Source organism: Prinia subflava, chromosome Z, assembly GCF_021018805.1.
Source record: "Prinia subflava isolate CZ2003 ecotype Zambia chromosome Z, Cam_Psub_1.2, whole genome shotgun sequence".
Lineage (NCBI taxonomy): Eukaryota > Metazoa > Chordata > Aves > Passeriformes > Cisticolidae > Prinia > Prinia subflava.
Window position 1 is genome coordinate 86,833,004 of NC_086283.1, and position 23,451 is coordinate 86,856,454.

The 23,451-nt window shown below is 38.2% G+C and overlaps 1 protein-coding gene across 1 annotated transcript; it reads right to left on the reverse strand.

Annotated features, from left to right (window-relative positions):
* Positions 1 to 81: 81 nt before the first annotated feature.
* PRKAA1 (protein kinase AMP-activated catalytic subunit alpha 1) lies at positions 82 to 22,281 on the reverse strand. The gene is given in 9 exon segments (XM_063422608.1): positions 82 to 3,179; positions 5,154 to 5,280; positions 5,657 to 6,143; positions 9,339 to 9,563; positions 10,419 to 10,506; positions 12,179 to 12,323; positions 14,017 to 14,110; positions 15,909 to 16,050; positions 21,673 to 22,281. Coding segments are annotated over 9 exon segments (2,139 nt in total). The 5' UTR covers positions 22,259 to 22,281; the 3' UTR covers positions 82 to 2,934.
* Positions 22,282 to 23,451: the final 1,170 nt, after the last annotated feature.

Here is a 23,451-nt window from a genome sequence, read left to right on the forward strand (position 1 = left end):
GTTTTTAAAACAAGTTTAACAGTTCTTTTCTCTTACATGTAACACTAGAAAACAGCAAGCACACAGTTTCAAACAAGATGATTCAGTATTTCATGTTTACTTAGTTTTTAATTTTGAAAGTTTAAAAAGTTATACAGTTAGAAACAAGCGATTTTGCCATTCAGCTTTGTCAAAAGAAATTAACAGGAAGTAGGCACATCTTTGTTAAAGAACAGGACTTATCTTACAATGGTAATCAACTGGTAAAATAAAATTTAGCTCAAAGTTTGTATTAAACACTCATATCAAGACAAACATGAAAGGTTTCTTTTCTCCATATTACACCACCAAGATGAATTTTTATCCATTAACTAGTGAGTTATATTGCCCATGGACAGCCCAGGTTCATCCATGTTACTCAAAAAATTACAATATAAAGACCATTGTACTCCAACAGGAGTAAGCTTGGGAATACAGAGTAACACACTTTACCAGTTTGTGTATCTGCATATGCTACCTTACAACTCTGGCAGCTCTCTTAGTGAAGTTTCCTTTCTCAGCCTATTGGCAGCTTCTAGTGCAAGACTAAAGGTCTGCAAGATCAGTAGGAATATGTAAAGAAAGCAATTTTAACAGCAAGGTCTACAAAGCATAGCAAAGTCACACAACAGGCAACTGGGTTCAGCTTGTTGTTAGTGTCCCATTCTACCCCTCCCTATAAAAATCTCAATTCAATCAGAAAACCTTTGGCCATCAAAATTGATCTACCATAAAAATGTACTTTTATTTACAACTACATATATTGTACACTTCTTCCAGAAATTTGCTCTAACCTTCTCATACCAAAACTAAGGACAAACCAGGGTTGTCTTAAAGCACAAGAGGGCCAAAAAGGTATACAAAATTAAGAACTATTGTGCATCTTTCTACCTTGCATGTGTTGTCATTATTACAAGGAGCAGAAAGCATTTATAAGTAGTTTAATATATGCAAGTGATCCCAAACCAATTCTAGATGAGGAATTACTACAATTTAAAAACCTGTGCGTTTGTAGTGTTTATACAAGTGCAATACCTAATAACTCCAAAATAAGTAACAAAAATGAACACATTGATTTATTCAGTACATCAGAACCAATTCTTACAAGACTAAAGACAGGACTTTTTTAGAGGATTTGCAGCTGGTCCCTCATATTGGTATCTTAAAGTTTTGGGTTTCAGCTTCTGATACCAACTTCCACTTTGGAAAATCTTCCACCTTAAGGTACAGTGATACAGCCAATGTCCCTACAGGGACCATCTGTGACAGATGAGGATAAAGAAATGAAGTTGTAATTTTGTACCAACCTATTAGACAGACCTCACGATCACCCAGTTCAGAAAACAATTACAGCCATTCAGGGACTTTAAAGCAGCCTTATGTTTCTTCAGATTCTGTGCATGTGAATATCTGGGCCAGGATTTAAACTGTTCTTATAGCTGTAGCTAGCAGTTTCCCATGGATAAAATCTCAGCCACTGGCAAGAATTTCCATCCATGTGAAGAATCCAGGTTTCACTGTTCACAGTAATGCCTGGAGTTCCAGCTTCTTCTTGGGGGAGCAACCTTTGAAACTATGTAGGCTGGGAATTTTATTTTCAAGCAAGCATTAAGTCTTGAATGCAAAACTAAGTATTTTATGACTGTTTATGTCTACTAAGTGCCAGGTGAAAACAGAACCATGGCTAATTGTATCCAATTAAAGAGAGTAAAGGTTTTCATGCAAAAACTACCTGTGATTTGAACAAATGAAGTTCAGGTTTTTTTCCTGAAATGCTGCATAAATGCAGAAGGACTTTTATTATAAGTAATTGCAATCTACTCCTAAAAGCTGTAGTACTCAAGTTGTCATGATCTGTTTTCAATGCTCAACTGAGAACTTAAGACTGCTTAATTCAGTTACATTAAATAGCAAAGTTTTCTATAAAGGTCACCTGGGAAAAACTAGAAACGTGTGTATGTAGTTTTCACTTCATACTGAATACTGTATAGTATATCCTGAGTTAACATCATAACCAGCTGTATCAAAGTATTAACATATATGTTAAAAACCTGTAAATTTCAGATTCTGGAATAGCATGAAAAACAGCCCTCAGGCTCTGCTCTTATCTACATGGACATGTTCCTAAGGAAAAGGATTCTTGGCCTGCAGTAGGAGTGGGGAGCTGCTGTGCTGCTAACCACACTAGGATAAAATGCACAGATGAGGAGCTTCAGCTTCTCCACAAAGCAACATTTTGGTTCAGCCCACGGGATGCTATGCCTTCTAAGCGTTAAGTCTCCTGCTGTTGTTATGGACTCAATCATTCTACTCACTGTCCACAGAATTTTCACCCTCAGTTCATTACAGAGCACCTACACACATTTCCAACTAGCTGGATTTGCATGCATTTAACAACACTTTTGGAAAAAAGTAGTACATTGTAACGCATCAAAGCATTCTTTATTATTTTCTGTCAAATAAGGGGGAAGAAACATAGCAGTTTTAACACATTAGTGTTAGGAGATGCTGATAGTTCTGAGTCACAACTGCAGAGGGTGAGATCACTGAACTAGTACGTGTACGTTAACTTACAGTGCATCAGATATATGTATAACCAGAGAAAAAGACAAGGAGGTCCATCTAGCTTAAATGTTATAGGCAGCCTATTCAAGGTAAAATGTTACAAACACTGCCCAAAGGGCATGTCATTTCCTGCACCTGTGTTATGCTATTGGAAAGCAGGCAATCAGAATTCACTCCAGCTTCAAAATAATATATGTTAACTGCCCATTATAGTTTTTATCCCCATGCAAATTGCATTTTGTGGCTAGTTTTTTCAGCGCCTTAGTTAATTTCACTTGATTATAATTGGAAGCATCTGACTATGATTTAGGCATGCTTATTGCTGTAAAAGAAATAAGCCCATCTTCAAAATTACTGTGCAAGTATTTTAATAAGATTTGCACACATCTCAAAGAACTCTATTGTATGACTCCCTGGTCTTGGAGTTGCATCAGCAGTGGAAGAGTCAAGCGAAGAGTTCACTGATGAGGTAAGGGATGTATCTGCAGATTTTCCTTGAGCATCAGCATCTGAATCTTTTTGACAAGATCTGTAGTTGCTCACAGAACCTGATCTCTGTGGAGTTGCAGTCCCAGACTTTGCTTCAGTAATTTCATCTGGGAACAAGGGAAGAGAAGAGGAAAATTTGGTATCAGTATCAAATCAGTTCTAGGAAGAGCAAGTATCTTCCCCTTATCACACTTCTAAATCTTGTCTTTTTAAATCTTGATTAATAAATAAACAGCTTTTGCTAACTGTATTTGATATAAAAAAAAGTTTGTATACATAGTAGCACAACAGGAAATGTTCTAATGCTAGTTTACGTTACTCAAAACAAAAACAAGTCAGCATCATAAGATTAAGTTCAGTAGCAGTTTGTAGATTTTTTTCTATCACTTACTTTATTTTTATTCTATTTTTGTTCTCTTTTGGGTATTTATACATTGTTATTATTTGTATTTTATAACAATTCATTAGTACATTATACTTCTTAGCATCTGCATTCATTTATTCTTCTCTTTTGGAAGTTTTTCACCATAGAATGTTGTATGTTCAGGCTGCAGCAACTTATGTTTACCTTCAGTATGAGGAGAAAATAGTTTCATCTTAATAGTAGTGTTCTGCTGAAGCATCTCTATTCTTACTTTAAATACTGAACATTAACTTGGCTCTAAGCTGGCTCCTGAAAATTTATTTCAAGAGAAATGAGTGAAAAGGCAATCCCTCCTGTTTACACAAAGCTACTTTAATTTATAAGTTGTTAAGAGGAACAGAGAACAGTTCACCTTTGTGTAAAGAAGAACTGTCAGATCAGTTTAACTATTGGAAGAGATACAACAAATCTGTGCCCTTGGGTTGCATTTCCTCAAAAGTGGAAACCAGGATTGTAGCAGGCTGCCCTTCTCCCGCTGCACAGCTCTAAGCGGTCCAAAAAAACCCCATGCTGCTTTTTTTTCCATGCAATGTTTTTCTACGCAGGTCATCTACACCACTGGCTCTAGGTAATTTTCCTTTAGTCTACTATGCCCATAAACAAGCATTGTGTTCAGTCTCTATTAGCTCCTCTGTTCACTTCATCTAAGCAGGCTCTGTATGCTGTGTTACTGTCACTCCATAAAATATATTTTTCTACAGGTTAAACAAAATGCTTTCAAGATTTTAGTTCCTGTAAGCACAGAATTCCTACCTTAAATTTTAGCTACTGGTAGAACTGATGGGTTAACTTTACCTTGCAGCTGATATCTCAGTGCAAAGGCAAAGAGAACTGGAAGGGCCAAAGTGAGAAAACTCATGGGTAGAAATACACAGTTTTAAGTAAGTGAGGGGGAAAAGTGATGCAAAGGCAACCACTCACTACCTCCAAAGCAGACTGATGCCCAACTGGTCTCAAGGTTACCTTTACCAAAACCCCTTTCTTTGCTAGGCATAACTCAACGTGGCATTGAATGTCCCTTTGTTCACTCTGGCTCAGCTCTGCAGAGCTCTTACTCCCCCTCCCCACACTGCAGTGTGGAAAAAGAAAGGCTGGATGCTATACTAGTGCTGCTCAGCAATACTTGTGTGTTATCAATTCTGCTTTAGTCAGATCCAAAACAGCACCATGCAGACTGCTAGGAAGAAGCTTAACTCCATCTCAGTCAGACTCAGTATGCAAGGTACAGTCCAAGTCAAATTTAAATGCCTAGATATCATGCTTTATCTTCACCAGAAAACACTGTTCACATGCTTATTTCAGATCTAAATAATGTTTAAATTTGGGGTGAGGCTCCAAAGGCAACGTAAGTCAATCTCACCTCCAACAGTCCTGTCCCCTTTTGCAATACTGGTAATAGTTCTGATACAGACACAAAATGGAGCTTCTCAGAAGCTGACACAGCAAGAAAACAATTATTTAAGGAATGCAGCAGTTAAGCACGTATCACAGGAACACTAGTCCAGGAAAGAATAAAGAAACACTTATGGAGGTTAGATTGGTTTAAAATAAAAAAAGGGCAACACTTACTCCGCTTCTAAATAAGTAAATGAAGACATATTTGCAAGTAGAATGTTTCCCCATACAATTCAATTAACTTAAGTAACTCTTCACATACCATCAATACTACGAAAGTCCAGTAAGTATGTTCTGCTGTCCACCTGATACAACTGGAGACTCATTTTGGAATATGCACTTGTTACTGGATTCTTCCTCCGAACACGCAGATAATATGGATTTACAACCTAGTATGAAAGAGATTTGCGTCAGATAACCAGTACTGCTTGAAAACCACTGCATATTGGTTTTGTCCTTTCAGCTCACTAGTATTTATCAAGTGATTTCAGATTTCATTACCTGTTGGATTTGAGGGTTGTTGAGGGCTTTTTTAGCCAAGAGAAATATATTCTTACAGCCCCAAGAGAAAACTTTTGTATGACTTTTTTCCTATCTGCATGTACAGTCTACCTCCAAAACCTTCCTGGCACAGCAAACACAGACAGCACAGGCATGAGATTAATGTTAGAACATGAAAACATTTTCAGATGCCTGGGCTGTGTAACTACACAGCTCAAACCAAAACGCATTGTTGTTTGCTGTAAAGGTCCTCTATTTTGTTACCTTCCATTCATAATCCAGTTGTTTAATTGCTCGACAAACTTCAGCCATGATATCATTTGGTCGACTCTGACTCCTTATCCCCAAATGCCATTTAGCCCGTCTTACACCTTGGTGTTTTGACTTCTGTGGATTCAGCTCATCCAGGGTGTGGCGAGGACGTGGTGCTTCAGCTACTAAAAATGGCACTCGTTCAGGGTGAGGGCGAGACAGATGGTGATCATCCAGAAAAGAATCCGGTGGACTTGTCGCCAAGTAGAAGTCTTTGGCCTCATTCATTATTCTTCTGTTATCTATAATGAGGTGATAAGCAACAGCTAGAGGGTCCTGATGATTTCGACTGTACAGACAACTTAGCACTTCCTCTTCAGTACATTCAAACTTTTCACACACTTCTTTTAAGGCTTCATCATCAATCATGGTAGAGCTATATGATGGATCTTCAGGAAACAAGTATTTTGGAAGATCCTGCTTAAACCATTCATGTTCCCTAGATTTAAAAATTTAAAAAAAAAATTCTGAGTATATGTAAGTAAAGAAAACATTTTTAACAAGAAATTCCTTGAAAATATAAAATTAATTTTACATTAATTATAAAAATAGTCTGTTCTAGAAGAATAATGGTTGCCAGTCCAAGACTACTTGTAGCACAGACAATAAAATAATACATAAAGTAATCACTGCCTGCACAAGATTTTACTCGACATTTTGCAGGAAACTGAAAAAAATGTTTTTGCTATCTCACAAATTGCTTTGGGATAGGAATCAGGTGATTACTCTCACATTTATTATTATTATTGTTGTTGTTGTTGTTATTATTATTATTATAGTCCCTTCCTCCTCCTGTTATTGTGACTGTTCTGCTGCACACAGGGCTGATCCTTCGGATTCCCTCTCCTCTTCCCTCCTAGAAGCTTCTTCACTCCTGACCAAAAAAGGTTACTTTTGCTTTGGTTGTTTATTTTTGATTATAGGAGCAAGTGATATAGTTAAAAGCTGAGTTTCTGGCTTAGCCAAAGCATCTTTTGATATGTTTTCAGAGCCAGGCCCTCTTCTCCTTGAGGGTGCTGATTAGTATAGAGCAGTGTTCAGTAGGAACAGACCAGGTCCCAGCATGGTGTGAAAAGGCAGGCCTTCTTGCAAAAGCAATAGCATCTTTCTTTCAAATATTCTATCACTTCATGATGAAATGCCATTTCTGTCATGTCCTACCTGCACATTTTCTCCCACATGCCTTAGCACCCATAACCACACTGCTGTGAGGCCTGGGAGATGCTCCAAAGCTTGTTAATCTTCCAAAGAGCCTAAACTATGCTCCTAAGAAATACCATTAGAAATATTTTGACTGCCCAAGGATGTTCAAGATACTGAAGTTATGGCAAGGAGGGAGAAAATATGACAGAAGAATGAGCAAAGGTGCCATTCTGAATTTGCTCCAAGGAAAAAAAAAAAAAAAACTTGGACAAACATATGTAATTGTTACTTGTCTCCCTGAGATGGTACCCAAAAGACAGTAAGAGACAGTAACAGTACAGAGCCCAAATAGCAGATTAAGTTCAAGGCCAACATTCTAATACAGAAAAAAAAAAAAAGTCACTATGCACTACAGAGCACAGCCAATTGCAAAAAACAACTCAAATCTTCAACATGTTCAAAAAATGGAATATGGAGGAGATCACATAATCAATACCGAGAATAGAAAAATCAATATTCTGACCAACAACCATTATACAGATAGAATTTATAATTATTTTATCCAATATGCTGTGTTCAAATCTGTTATTATCTCAACACCCTCAAGTCTCAGGTGTCAAACAGGACTGCTATGGTTTAACCCCAGCCAATCACACAGCCACTTGCTTGGTGCTCTCCACTGGGATGAGAAGTGTCAGAAGAGTGGAAGTGCAAAAAACTTGAGTGTTGAGAAAAAAAGACAGTTTAAAAATTAGAAATTTCTTTTAAAAAATTCTAAGGAAGAAGAAATTCCAAAACCACAAGAAAGGTGACAAGGAAACCCAGAAAGACAAGTAATACAGATAAAAGCAATTTTTCATAATGAAATGTCTGATGAGCAGCAGACCAGCCCCATCAGCCTTGCTCTTATTTTTACTGCAGAGTATGACCCCATATGGTATGGAATATGCCTGCAGTCAGCTGGGGTCAGCTGCTCCAGCAGTGTCCCCTCACAATTCCTTGTGCACCCCCAGCCTGCTCTGTTAGGACAGTGTAAGAAGCAAAAAAGACTTTTTTGCTCTGTGTAAGCCCTGCTCAGCAGTAACTACAACATCTGTTATCAAGACTATTTTCAGTACAAATTCAAAACACAGTTACTGGGAAAAAATTCAACTCTATTCCAACCCAAAACAACACAGTGTACTGAGCTCTACTCAGTGATCCTGAGAACACTGTACCTCAGCACAAATGTGCTGTGTAAAATACAGTTGAATCATAAAAACAGTCAATTAGGAAGCAGAAAAACATTTTCCCATACCACAACAAAGGCTCAGCCATAGCTGAGATGACTGGAGGAATATTGTTACTGTTCATGGTACCAGTCCTTTCGCCTTGCATGCACATACATACAACTCATAGAACAATTGAGGTATTCAATTAAACTCAGTTTGTCATTTAAACTGTGACTTTAAACTGTGACTTTAAAAATGTCATATGGATAATAAAACAGAGCTGTTTGAGATGCACATTCCATCCACGTTTTGTAACCAATATTTTTCAACATCCGTTTCACACCACTTCTTTTCCACACACTATTTAACACAACTGAGGTGTGTTAAGTTCCCAGCCACGCAAGTTTTACAGCACTTATTTCTCCCAGTGCTTTCATCTCTGCAATGAAAGTACTTATTCTAATAAAGTAGTATGGGATAAGTGTGCCACATTTTTTGTTCCACTGAGAAAACGAACATTGCTGATTTCCTAACTTCCAGCTCTAAAAGGAGCAGCATTTTCCCCATGGTAGTATAGCAACTTTCTTTCCTTAGAGCTCCTTGTGAAGAAAATTAAGCTGCTGCATGAAGTACATTTCTCTCAGCAACCTTTTTTTAAATTTGATCCAGTGCACATTTATCAACACAGTTAACTTCTCCAGAATCATCTCTTGTAATCTGGAGCTCATGAAGCCTCTCTCTCTCTACAAACTTTAACTTCTCAGTACTTGGTAAAGTAATTACCATTCATACACAAGTTCACGTCAGTGCTCTGAAGCTAGAAATTGTTGCCTTTCATGTGGAATATTCACAGTCTTACCAAATGACTTTTGAGAGCTGAAGAAATACAAATAAAAGCAGTAGTTAAAGATTAAAGAGCTTCTTCAGACATTTACAGTAGAGACCACTGGTTCCTAACACTGTAGACAATTTTCTTCCCACAGAAAAGTCTATACAGTGTAATTTTTGCAAACCATTATGCAAGTAAACAGCTTTGTTAAGGCAATCTTAAACCTAAGAATTCCATAAATAAATAATTTGTTTTACTATGATCTCCAATAGGTACTTCATTGTCCACTGGATATCATGCACTATCAGAGCTAAAACCAAGCCATCAGAAGCTGAATTTTTCATCTCAGTCTAGAAAACATGGACAAGCTATACGAATAACTTCTTTGTTCTGCACATGTGTGGTATTGTAATTTCATCATCTTGTGATCAGACATCAGCAAATGTTTTACCTAATGTCTCTGATTGTTGCTCTCTTCATTGGATCCACTTGCAGCATGTGCTTCAAAAGACTAATTACAGATGGATTCAGGTACTGAGGGGTATAAAATATACCATCACATATCTTCTTAAAAAGAGTTGGCACGTGATCATCATCGAATGGAAGCGTTCCACATAACAAAGCATAGAGAATAACCCCACTGCTCCAAATATCTACTTCTGGACCTGCATACAACCTGTGAAAAAATATTAGTGATTTGTGTTTAATACATTTAAATATGTTTTCTCTCATTTTTCCATTGTATCACAGTAATTAAAAGCACATGAACTCAGGACAACTGATTTTGCAAGCACTACACCATTTCAGTTTTATGCCATACCTCCCTTGATCTTCCGTACTCTACCCTTTCTAATATATAACAGGGCACAAGTACAGTTTTTCTAATGTGTAACAATAATCTACAGTGCAATTTCATACAATGGCAAACTGAAAGAAACATGCATCTACTAAGAAAGCCCAGGTTATATATTATTATCAGTGTCTTAGAGGAATCTGTGCAAAGTCAGCTATCCCCCAGACTGTGGCTGAAAAGTTTAAGACAAGTCCATACAGCAAAACATGTCATGTATTCCATGCCACTGCCAGACTGAAACAGACATCTGGCCTCCAATCAACAAGGGGCAATATTGGGGTAGGTAGCTGAAAGCATATTTGACAATCATAGTTTACAAAGAGAGAAGTTACCTCCAGACTGAGTATCTACTCTGCAGCAGGTATTTCACTGCTACTCAACTTCATGGCAGACTCTGCCTGTAACTCTGCACCTCAGCTTCCAATGAGCTGTACATGAGATTTTTAAAGCAATTCAGGCAGAGTGTACACAATGCATTTGGGGCATTAGACATCACCTCTATTCAAAGCTAGTTCACAGCTAGCTTTAAACATTTAAAAAATTATCAATACAACTAACAGCCCTCAGTTTCTCACCATCAAGCTTGTCAACTAAATTAATTTTGTACCCTGTAGAATCAAGCAGCAACATGACTGAAGTAAGTACATGCATACATGTATCCAATATAAAAGAAACTACCTTCCAGAAATTACTTCTGGTGCAGCATAGTTAGGGGAACCACAGCTTGTTCTTAAAAATTCTCCATCTGACATCATATTTGATAGACCTGAAAGTGTATAAGAGTAACTACTAAAAATTCAGGGAGAAAAATTATTTCATACTTCATATATCACCTAGAACAAACCACTAGTGATTCAAATTAGAAAATTAACAAATTTATTCCAGTTAAGAAATAGTACTGTTTGGAATTATGGAATTTTTATATGAGCATGCCACACAATCCTCCATATATTTTACCAGAAATCTGAGTGACATTAATCCATGCCCACAGCCTAGAGATATTTAAGAGCATATTCATTCCTAGACTAGAACAGTTAAAATTGGATGACACACAGGCATGACAGAGAACAAAGTTGCTCTAAGGGAGATGAAGCAGTATAGGAAGATAGGATTTTGGTCATTAACAAGAAAGTACTAAAAACTTCATTTGCTTCTAAAATGCCAAAATGGGAATTGCTGTCACAGAATTCCCTAAAATACTGTTAGAGGTTACACAGAAGAAGGGAACTGAGGAGTAAACATGTCTTTACCACAATTTACACCCCTACACTACACACCTGCTTCCTCTATCACTGCAGTTTAGTAGTTTGCTCTTCAGATACTCTGTATGCAACAGAAGTGTGCTTTAGAACTACGCCACCTGCATTCACCAGCACTCAGTATAGTCTAACAGTTGTAGAAAATTTCTTCCAGTTTCCTCAGTGAGGCTGCATGATCAAGACTACCATAAGCCAAGGAACTCAATCTCCAAGAAGGAATTATGCTCTTTTATGGGTCAGCAGGGACGCATGTGGAGAGGAAAGAGTACAGCTTGGCTAGCTTTCATATTTCAACATGCAAAAGCTTTTATTTAACTCTTGTTTAATACACTACTCATGACTGTGATGATGATTATGAGTGCTACAGTTTTGCTGATGCTAAGTTACAGAATGATATACTTGTGATTTACTGTACGTCAGTTCTTCACCATACGAACCATTTCACCCAAATCATTTTCTTGACATGAGAAACCAATATGATTCCCAGCGCCCACACAACTGAACACCACACTTTTAAAACATACTTAGAGCATTACCTAACACCTTTCACTGGAGACATACATAAGCAGGTATTATCCACTACGCCTACAAGAGTATCCACAGCAGTGTGGATACCATGGATACCTTGCTATGCTTATGTGCTGAGGTTTCCTGACTCAGGTGGTTTCAAGAACTAGCTTCAAGGCTTCTCTGCAGCTGTGTCATGAACAGGTGGCATATACAAATCAGGAGGACTAGTGTATTTTTCTGTAGCACTGTAGCTTCTTAAAGATGATGAATTGCCCCTGCACTGTTCTTCAGAGAGCTAAGCATCTACATTTTACAGATGGTTAAACAGACAAGGAGTGAGTTTCGAAGAAGAAAGGTCAGAAACTAAGTCTACTTAGCATTTTAAATGAAAGAAAATATTGTTAAGTGAAACCAAACTAATCAGTTCACTAATAATTTCAGCCAGTCACAGAAAATACCTCAAAAGGAAACAAGAAAGCTTGAGAGGAAAACAAGCTCAATAAATGTGCAAGAAGATTATTTTGCTTTACATCTGTTTTCTTCATGTTCTTCTTTGTATCCCACCACCAGGATATTAAAGTATACATATTTTATTTAATATTTCCTATTGTTGTTAACAGGATCTAATACCAGAAATGCAATTAGATAGAAAAATAAAGCACTACTTACCAAAGTCAGCTATCTTGGCATTCATGTGTGCATCAAGAAGCACATTTTCAGGCTTCAGATCTCTATGTACTACCATGTGTCTGTGACAGTAATCCACACCAGAAAGGATTTGCTGAAACAGACGTCTGCTTTCCTTCTCATCAAGCTAAAACAAAGATTTTAAATAATTATGAGATAATGGAAGTTAACTTGTTTTTCATTTTTACTAGGCAGAGGAGACTTTCCCATGACCTAAGCTTATCAATTATACTTATCATTTGATACTTTATACAGCAGATTATCAGAACTTGTAGCAAGCAGCTTCACATCTTACATCATTTTGTTTGTGCCACAGCTCTAAAGTGATGAAAACAAAACATACCCATTTACACAGAAAGTCACTGAAAGTTCTTAATCACACTTTTGAAATTGGTTTGGCAGATGTTACATATTCACTAACTAGAAAGATTAGCACTCAAATTTAACTTTGTCTAACTGGAATTATCATCAACAAACTTTGATGTTTAAGCACAGCACAAGATTTAAGCTTGCAAAAGCTGCTGAAATGCAGCATATATAAATTTCAGATGCTATTTTATGCAATCAGTAGCTAGTCCCAAACAGCAGATTAGGGCAGGCATTTCCTACAAAGACCTGTAATCCACATCAGTTTGTCCCAGCAACTGAAGAATCATATATATCTAAATAGCCTGTAAAAAGTGATTTCAGATCTTTCATACAAGCTGTTCTAATAGTATAAGACAGTAATAAGGACAATGGTAGCTTTCCAATGATGAGATTTACTGAAGAAATAGTTTTCAGATAGTCCAACTGGGTACATATTCATCTGGTTTATCCCCAGCCATTGTAAATTAACAGATTATTAGAAAGGAAGAATGCTAGGACAAAGTTACACATAAAGATTTGAAATGTGTTAACATACAACCATCTGTACTTTCTGTAGAGCTTCTGTGTACATCTGTACATAGTCATAAAATATATTTTAATTAACAGCAGCAAAATTAAAACTGAATATAAGAAAATACACCTACATTTAACAAGGTATAATCAGCAGCCCTTGCTCCCAGCCCCTGATACTGTGGTTAGCTTAATTAATGGCACTTTGTGAGGCAAGCAGCCATTCTGTGACCATGCAAGTCAAGTGTTCAGGCCCTCTGCCTCATTATCAGGCCCTGGAGGTCCTGTGAAGCAAACAGACACACCAATTTTCTTCTTCCCCTCCCTACCAGCCTCAAGATTCCTGGGTGCCAGGTTGATTATCTGCTTCCTTAATAGCCTTTAGTTCCCAGGCACAGAGCCATGGATGACTCTGTCATGGCATATGGAACTGCAACAGCAGCCAGAGCAGTGTCTCCAATATCAAACAGCTACAAGTCCTAAATGGGAATGAAACTCATGACTTCTCAGTGGCCACAGACACCTCCACCATCCTCTGCTTCCCCTGAGGACTGAGTGACTTGTGTTTGTCCCTGTGATTTTCAAGGCCAGACTGCAACTGTTATGTGGATATAGCAAAATATGTATTAAGATTTGACCAGGTCTACAGGGGGTTTAGGTGAATAAAAAATATCTCAAGTTAGGTTGTGTAAAAATTTGGTACTACACTACTTATAAATTATGGTACATGCCTCCTGCTCATACAAGTCCTGTGGCACCCTAATCATAAACCCTGTGCTACACTAATCATAGTATTCTTTTGAGAAAAGAAAACTTTTAATAGTATCATTCTGACAAAAACACCCAAAAGTCTCTCCCCGCAGTGTAGGGTGACACAGGAATGCTGCAAATGCAATAACAGAATGCAAGTCACTGATTTGCAGAGCTGGACTACTTCTTACCCTTCCATTTTTACAGATATAATCAAACAGTTCTCCTCCTGAAACATATTCCATCACCATGAAAATGTCAGTGGGTGTACTGATGACCTGGTACCTGATAAGAAAAGATATCTATTAGTCCACACAATCAGTAGAACACCAGTTACATTTAGTTAAAAACAAACTCGTACAAATAATCAGATAAAAAATATATTTTAAAATAGTTATCAGTCAATCTACAGCTACTGGAATGACAATATTTTCCAGAAGTTTTTTACTCTCCTTTCAATGTGTGTGATGCCAGTATTGCAAAGACCAGCAGGAAATTTGTAATCCCTATCAGGAATATCAGATCTTTTTCTTTCAGAGGTATAAGTGACTTCTATAAGATTGTTTACAGTGCTGCCTCATCAACAGCTTGATGCAATGAAAAGGGACTTCAACAGGACATTCCTAATGTTACAAAAATACAGACTTTTCGATATTAACATGCAAAAAAAGTCACTTCTGTAAATGAAAAAGTGTACTTCCAGACTAGGAAAGAATTCCTCCTAATAATAATGAGTATTAAGACTATTGATCTCTGGTTATAATATTTTTATCATTCTGCTTCAACTAAATTTTAAAAGCTAGCTTGAAGCTCTGAAATAACAACTTTAGGACAAAATCACAGTTTAAGAGATTTTGATTTTTTCTCCATATCCTTACCTAAAAATTGCTTAATTTGTTCCATTTACAGCATTCCACATGCAAAAGAAAAAATTCTGCCTACAATTCCCTGAGAAAGAAACTGTCATCTGGAATCTGCTAAACTGTCTTCAGTTTAGCAACACCACAAGCTTATTCAACCTGGTATACTACTTGGTGCACTGACACGTCCTATTTTGTTCTGGTTATAGGTATGGCCTTTGGACTCATTCACAAATTAACTGAAAGCACTAGCAATTTTGCTGACAAGTCAGCTCAACAGTCTTCTGAAAACTAGTGCACTGAAAAAGTGGGTGAGGTGAACCTTAGACAATGGAATTTAGCTTCAGTGTAACAGCTGTTGCTGAATTAAAGGAGTGCAGAGACACAGCATCTCTCTGTGGCAATGGCGTCTTCAGACAAGATTCTGCACAATGAAACACCCACCAACATCATAATTAAGACCGCGGAAGTCACCTACACTCCGGAAGTGCACATTATTGTAACAGGAAATTCAAGTCAAAAGAAAACCAATGTTAGTTATAATTTATTACCACAAATGAAACATGAGGGTTCTACTCTGGGACACAGATGTACTCTTAAATCCACTGATGAACTATTGATCAACTAAGAGATGTAACCAGGCACATTTTAAATACCACATTTACTGTGGTATTTACATTATTGTAGCTGTTACACTGAAGATGTGCTGAAATAGCAATCACAATTATCAAACAGTACATCCTTAATTCAGAAAAATCTTGCAGAGCACCACCTACACTGAAAAAACTTATATCACTGACCAGCACATCACTGAACACATTTTGAGAAGATACAATATCTCACTGTAGAAATTACCTTCACACTCTTGTTCTTAGTAACACATTTTTGAAGAAAAAAAAAACAACCAACACACAAACAGAAAAAGAAAAATGAAGCAGCCACTAAACTCAGAGAATACTGCTACCAGAAATACATGTCATGACGCTACCTTTCATACACCTGTCTAAAGAATGTCTAGGCAAAGATCTAACAGAAACTCTCCAGCCTATAGTAACGATCAGCTTTGTCAAAACGCATTACAGGGGCACAGCTGCATATTTTGAAACTGGTTACTTCTTGACAAGATACTATCTGTACTATTGCCTTTTAAATGTATTTTAGATCAGTGAGAGCAAAAGGAGATTACTGCCTAAGTAAGTCTGATTACAGTAAGCAAAACTTACAGCTTAATGATATGAGGATGCCTGAAGAGTTTGAGGTTCTGAATCTCCCTGCGGATTTTGCCTACAACATCAAGGCTTCGAATCTTCTGTCGATTCAGGATCTTCACGGCAACTTTATGCCCAGTTAACTCATGTTTTCCAACTGCAAGAAACAAGGAAGTATTTAGTCCAAGTTTTCAATTGCTCAGTTAAGACATTATTTTTCCTTTTTGAATGTAGCCAAGTTAAGACACAGCATTCCACATATTCCCATTATCTTTGGGGAGTTTGCAAACCAGATAGTACAGAATTTCTTCAGCCCTACTCCAAATCTCCCTCAATTCTATCATTAGAAGATGTACATATGTAAGAAATTCCTTAAGCCTAACCAGTAGAAGTCTTGCAGCATAACATTTTTTTCAATACTGGGTGAAAAAAAAAAAAGCAAAGCATATCCCCAAACCCTGCCATCCTTGCTAATTAAAGAGAGTATTTTCTCTCCCTGTGTAAGTCACTCCAAGCTTTTTTTTTTTACTTGGCAACCCACTCAAACATGTTTTTCTGTATCTCTTCTACTTCATCTGCACAGATCACTCCTATCGCTCCCCCAAGAAGCCTGCTTCAGCAATTGCTCTGAATTACCACTATAAGTACCTGATCAGTTTACTTATAAAAATGTATCTGTCCTTGGAACAGTCTGACAGCTCCAAAGTCTACACAGTTAACACCGGAGCTTTATGCTATTTAAATAAGTGGGAAATGCAACAACAAATGCACAAAAAATAGAAAAGAAACAACAAAAAACAATGCAAACATGCAACTTAATGCATTCCTAAAAGTGGAAAAGAAACTAAGGACAGTTTCAACTTTTAAACTTTTTCAACTTACTTTCTTTAAACAGAGGAACTAAAAAGTGTAAAATATTTCACAGTCAGTTACCTTTCAAAGTCCTTAACTTTGCAAGTGCTATTGGGAGAAGTCACAGCAAAGTCTACCAAAACATTTTTCTTAAACCTAAACCACCATCACAGATGGAACACCGAGAAGCTAAGTATTTCTTCTACTAGAAGGCTTCCCTATCTGCATGGCTGCCACATGCAGTGATTATAATAACAGCATTCATTTGCCACCCTGATTCCTACCTTCCAAACATTTGCCAGATTCTGCAGACACCCACGTGGCTCATCCTTGTCCACATGAATAGACGTTTGTAACATAACTGTTCTGAACACAATACTCACTCATTTGGGTGCCTACCCTAACTTGAGAATTTAAATAAGCCCTGGGCTTCAAGCTTTGTTTAAATATATCCATGGGAAGCTGTGATTAAACAGCAGTGATCCACAAAAATCTTTCTCTGTTCAACAGATAATCTGGATAGAATAAACAAACATCCATCAATCTATAAATCTCATTCCAGCACAAAGGACCTTCCTGCTGCCTTCTGCCTCTATATCGAGCTAAAAACCAATGCAAGTGAGAAGAAGTTCTTAGCAGAGAGACCGAAGATAATGACAAGCATCTGCATGCTTATTCTTACAAGAAGACAGCCACCTATAAAATTAAGCAGTCTGAATTCCCGTAGAGAACTACACAGTGGAGTACTCAAGATTATCCGGAACCATCACAATGTTGCACTAAGATATGTCTAGTACCTAAAAAAACAGAAGAGCTCTGACTAGGATGAAGACATCCCCTCATTCAGCAGGGCCATTACCTAACAATGGCCACAATAAACAAAGTGCAATAAACAAAGTATTTGCAGTACTGAGGAATCCAGGACAAAGCTGAAATCCATAGCAAGTTCTAGAGAGACTACGAAGCTGTGATAGGTGAGTGCCTAGAAACTTATGAGAATTATTTGCTTTGAACCAGACATACAATTAAAGCAATCACATTCCATTTATTTTCTTCAAATGTGAGTGAAGTTCTAAAGGAACCAAACAAATTATGTCACCTATGTTCAAACCCTCAGGAGTAAAGAATCATCATAAAAATGACCAAAGTTAGAAAAGCAACTATTTTAATTGTAAAGTCTTTACCCATCCATAATGGGAACTGATGTACACCAGGCGTCTTGGGGGAGGGGGAAAAAAAAAACCCACACAACTTTAATCTGTAAGTTAAAATGTAACATTTGTTTTTGTTAGTAAGAAACAACTTGTTAGAAACCAAGAAAAAAATCTTTTGGTCAAACACATGAATCTTCATCTTCTTGTGCTGTACAAAGTACATTAAGAAGGTGTTTAATACAGTAAGCAACATACATATTTGACCAAGTGTACAGCTTAGAATATAAATACAGTTCTGATATGCACTGTGTTATAAAATCTCATTTCTCAGCTGTTTTGTCAGCCTACTTTAGACTAGAATTCCATTAGCACTCAGAAAAACATTATAAAGTAATTCATTAGCTACGATCTCTGTTCAATAGGCAAGACACATAAGAAAAGAGCTTTTCAAAACAAATTTTTCTTCCAAAGTAATTAAACAGTAACATTTGCAGTTGACTGAAACCAATTCTAGCTGTCACAGCCTTCAAGGCTCTGAGCCTCAAGCCTTAATTTCATTCACTAACTGGGAGAAAACAACATTTTCTGCTTCTTCAACTCCACCAGCTCTGAATAAATTATTGCAATGAAAACGTACTGTTGTTCGGTGCCAGCGCAGAAAGATCACAAAAAGCCTATTCTCTTGCTTAAGACATTTTAAATTCAGTCTCTATTTTCTTCAGAAATGTTTGCCTTCCTTTAATTCAATTTGAAATTATAACAAATCTAGCCTTTTAAGTTTCCTGGATATAGTTCAAGGTATCTGTTACCAGTAGATACCAACTGGTAACAGACCGCTGCACTTTTAAATTCAACATTAGGACAGAAGCGAAAGTGTCACCCCAGCTGATAACATCATGTAGAAACTTAAGCAGCCAATGTTACCCTTCCTGAAAGCTACTCTGCATTATCACTTGATGGAAGCTTTACCTATAAAAGGTAGGAACGCACTCTAATCCTCAACTAGCTATCAGTTCTTCAAAACAATCTCTGGGGGAAAAAAATTATTTAGCAGACCTAGTATATTCCCATATTTCTTTTTTTTCCTGAAAATACTAATTGCCTTCAGGCTTCGCTGTGGCTTTGCACAGCACCAAGATTTTCATGACAGTGACAGAGTCTCAAAGCAGCAGCGACTTATTTTTAACAGTTGAAGTGCAGGTGGAAGAGACTATCTTGTTCAATAGTTCTTCAGTTGGGAAAAAAATACTTATGAGGCCATGCAGACCAAATACAACATGCTCATGAAATACAGATATCAATCGCTGTTAGAGGAAAAAAAAAATCTGAATGCTATGTTACATTTAATGAAACAATTTACAGCAGGCCAAAAAGCCAATCCAAAGCTCAGAGGGAAGCAGCCTCTAAGAGCATGCGCTATGAAAACAAATGTTTTCACTAACATGGGAAAAAACCCTAAAGAACAATAGTTCATGCTGTGCAAAGCCATCTTGCTGCACAACATTAGATATCATACTGATCCACACTGCTCCTTTACAGGTCTGTTATTACTGCCTTGACCGAGACCATCTGGTTTGCAGTCTGTATAGAACAGTATTGATAGCCTAGATCTAGAGAGCTGGAACAATTATTGTATTTTGAGAGCCTTAAGCAATATCCCTCATGTTCTCAGTATGGACCACAGGAAGCCCAAGTACTCTTCCTTTTATGAAAGATAACTTTAAAACAAAAGTATCTGGAAATAAAAGTTTGCATCTAGCTTCAGCAGAAAACATCAGCAGTGCTTAAAAAAACGATTGGCAGAAATAGGGAGAGATGTTTTACACTGAATCCTAGTGAAGTCTGAACATGAATGTGTCTCATACCATTGGTTTAGATTCAGTATTTTTCCACCTCAGCTTTTCACTTCAGTGGCATTTTTGCTTTGCCTAGATGCTGGCTAAGAACAGCCATATCTGCAACTGCCCATCTGAGGCACAGTCAGGTAAACCAAGTCACTCAGAATTAATTCACAGTGGTACAGCCAGGTGAAAATGATAAATTGGACAGAATCACACCAGTGACAGCTACCAGCAGCATGAATTCATCTGACAGCGACAGAAGACCTTACACAATTACCAAATAAAGCACTGATTTTCCAGTTCCATTTCTTCAGGCTGCCATCGCTATTAGAATAAAACATTCACTTTCAAAAGCCACTTTTGTGCCTGATCCCCTACATTACATGAGCTCAATGTAAATCCTAATGAATTTTAAGAAGTAAACACATGTTTTTCACTTTATGGCAATTGATGAAACCCTATCACCAGAGAAGGAAATTATGAAAACAGGAAAACAATTGCACATCTGGTATTAAATAAAGAAAATGTGTGCTCAAGAGGAAAACTAGTGCATCATAGATAAAAATGATCTTTATTAAGCACAGCTGAAGCAATACAAAAGTAAGATAGTAACTTAATCATATAGAGACAAGAAAAGCAGTAGTGAATCAGTGCTCTCCTAAATTTAGGCTCATACTAGAACATTAATGGTATGCCAATCTTAGTCTTCTGTGGTGTGCTGGGTAAAAAAATACAAAACAAACACATCTTTGATCCCTCCCCTCAACGATGTAGTCCCTCCATGAGGAAAAAGAACCTAATGCTAGTCTGCTGTATTACTTTTTTTGCCTCTACTCAAGGAAGTACTAAGAAAAGAATGGTACCCCAGCTGCCAGATGCAGGGTTCACTGCTCCCAAATGGCCGGGGCTGTCCCTCTATAAGCTTCCCCTGAAAAAGAGACTTGAAGAGCTCTGGTCTCAAAATATTTTTTACTGCTTTTCTAGAGCAAAATATCATCCTATTTCCTATACATTAGTAATTTTTTTTAGAACATGTCAATAGTTAAAAGACCTTGCAGAACACATACAATGGATTATCTATACTGGGGGGAAATAGCTGGGTTTTTAATGCAGCTGCTAAGTTAACAAAAAACAAAAACAAAACCAACCCAAAACAAAACAAAACAAACAAACAAACAAACAAAAAACCCACAAAAAACCCAACAAACAAACAAAAAAAAACCTTATGAAGAATACAGTCTAAGCCTAGCTCTGCTCATTTGAGAAACGATGTTTTTGATTTGCTTGCCTCAATATTTGAAGTTCACGGCAAACACGACAAAACACGGCAGGAGCATCAGTGTAAACTAATGCACAATCGTGCCATCTGTGACAAAGGGCACCATGGGAAAGTTTAACTTCTACCTTATTTCTACCAGCCTTCAAATAAGCAGTATGGCATCCATAGCCCTACAATGGAAATCTTTTAAAATCTGAGCTGAAAAAAAATCCAACTTTGTTAACCACTAGTCAAGCAGATTAAACATTGAGCTTTTCTGTATCTGCACATCAGCTGTCTTGCCAACTAATCCAACAACCCCAGACCCATCTTTTAACGCTTATTTCTCTGTAGAGGGAAATCTTGCCTTCCTTACAAGGGCATGAAGAGTTCGCACTCGAACATCAAACTGCAGTATAAGAAGCTCAAGGATTTAGACTCCCTACTTTCGTTACATGCCCAGTGTTGTTCTAAACAAACGCAGCATTCAGTTCCCAGCGGTTATTTCCGCAAGCACAGATGAGGAAGCTGTTTCTGCCCCAGCCGCTGCTTCCCGCCGCGGGACCGCAAGTCCCACCCCGGAGACTCAGCCCGTGCAAGCCCCGCTCCGAGCGGCGCTCCCGGCGCCGGGGCGCCGCTGAACGGGCCGCCCAAGGCCCCGCGGCCCCGCTCACCCTTGACTTTGCCGAAGGTGCCGACGCCCAGCGTGTCCCCCAGGATGTAGTGCCCGATCTTCACCCGCCCGTGCTCGTGCTTCTGTTTATCCGCCACCGCCGCCATCTTGAGGCAAGGGCCGAGTCTGCGCATAGCGCCCGCCCGGGCCGGGCCAGAGCGCTGCCGGGGAGGAGCAACCACAGAGCGCCCGCCCGCACCCGAACCCGGAAGCGAACGGCGCAGTGACCGCCCTCCCGCCCTGCCCCAGGACGAACCATTGCGGCTCTCGGGGGAGGCCGGGCCGGCCCACGGGCGCCCGGGGGAGAACGGGTTCTGCTGGGCTGTGGAGCTGCGAGATGGCGGCGGGTACGGGGTGGCTTGTCAGGAGTGGCACCCTTGCAGCGAGGCCCCACTCATGAAACAGACCTCCGAATTCTGTATTTCCAATAACCTTGTAAATGAAATCCATTTGTTCTCCTCAGTTCCTCTTCCCATATCCAGACTATTATAGAAATACGAAGAAAAGTAGGAGTCTCTTAATTCCACGTGTACTTGATCACGTATCCTGCCCTCTGGCTTGCCTTGCCAGCCACTCATGAGGCTCATTCACATTGCATTTAAGGCACTAACCTGCCTTCCATTCCATGCACTTGTTATTTTTATACACTGAAAACCATACTTCTTCTATTGTTGACTATAACTGGATTTTTTTAATCGCATTCCAACTTCACATTGAAAGAAACACTTGAGAAAGTGAGTATTGGATGGGTATTTTCAAATGGAGATATCAACAACTGAAGGGGAAGGTTATGAGCAACTCCCATGCCTTCACTTCCTTTGCCTAGTACTCCAGATTAAGTGAATGATTCAATCTAAAATGGTTTCTCTTGCCTACCCTACACACTGCCCCTGAATGTGTTTGCAAATAGATAAATACATCAGACAGCAAGAAATGGACAATTTTATTCTAGTAATGGTCCTGAATCCAATTCAGAGAGCCTTCAGTATTACTTATGTTATAGTCATTACTTTAACAGCTGGAACACAGAAATTCTGGTCTGTGCAAAAAATGTGTATTTTAAGAAATTTCTCTATGCTAATAACATAACAAATTTCATAGGAAAGTAACCCTGAGGGGTGTTCCCACTCAAGGGAGAAATTTTAATATACTCACTTTGGAAAGGGAGGGGATGTGTCAGAAGTGTGTCCATTGAAAAGAGGGACTGAGCTCTTATAGTACATAAACCACATATATAAAGTGATTATCATCTGGGTGTTTCTAGGTCATCTGTGTCAGCTCATCAGCCTTTAGTGCAGCAGCTTTACTTAAGTTATCAGCATTGTCATTTGAGCAGGAACTTTGCCACATCCTCATCAGTGACAATTTCTGGCAAGAAAATTGTGTTTCACATCCTCAGGATGTTTAACGCTTTGAATAGTTGAGTCAGGCTGGTCTTAGTATTCTTCAAGACCAGAAGCAGCGTGACACCCCTCCTCCATCCACCTCTGATAATTTTGCTAACAAGACAAAATTTGAGAGGTTTTACACTTAGAGCATCCTGCCATACTACAGTAGTAACAGTACTCTACAATACAATAGATTTGTACTAGCTTTTGTTACATTCTGCTATGTAACAGTTGGCTTTTGCTATTATATATTTGCTTTTGCAAATTATTATAAATTGTAACTGCTTTTGTAGATATAGTGCAAATTGCTTTGTGAACAGTAGTACTAAAATTGTGCATGAAGCAAGATTACAAGATATAAGCATGCTTGCAAAAGATGTATCACCAAGATA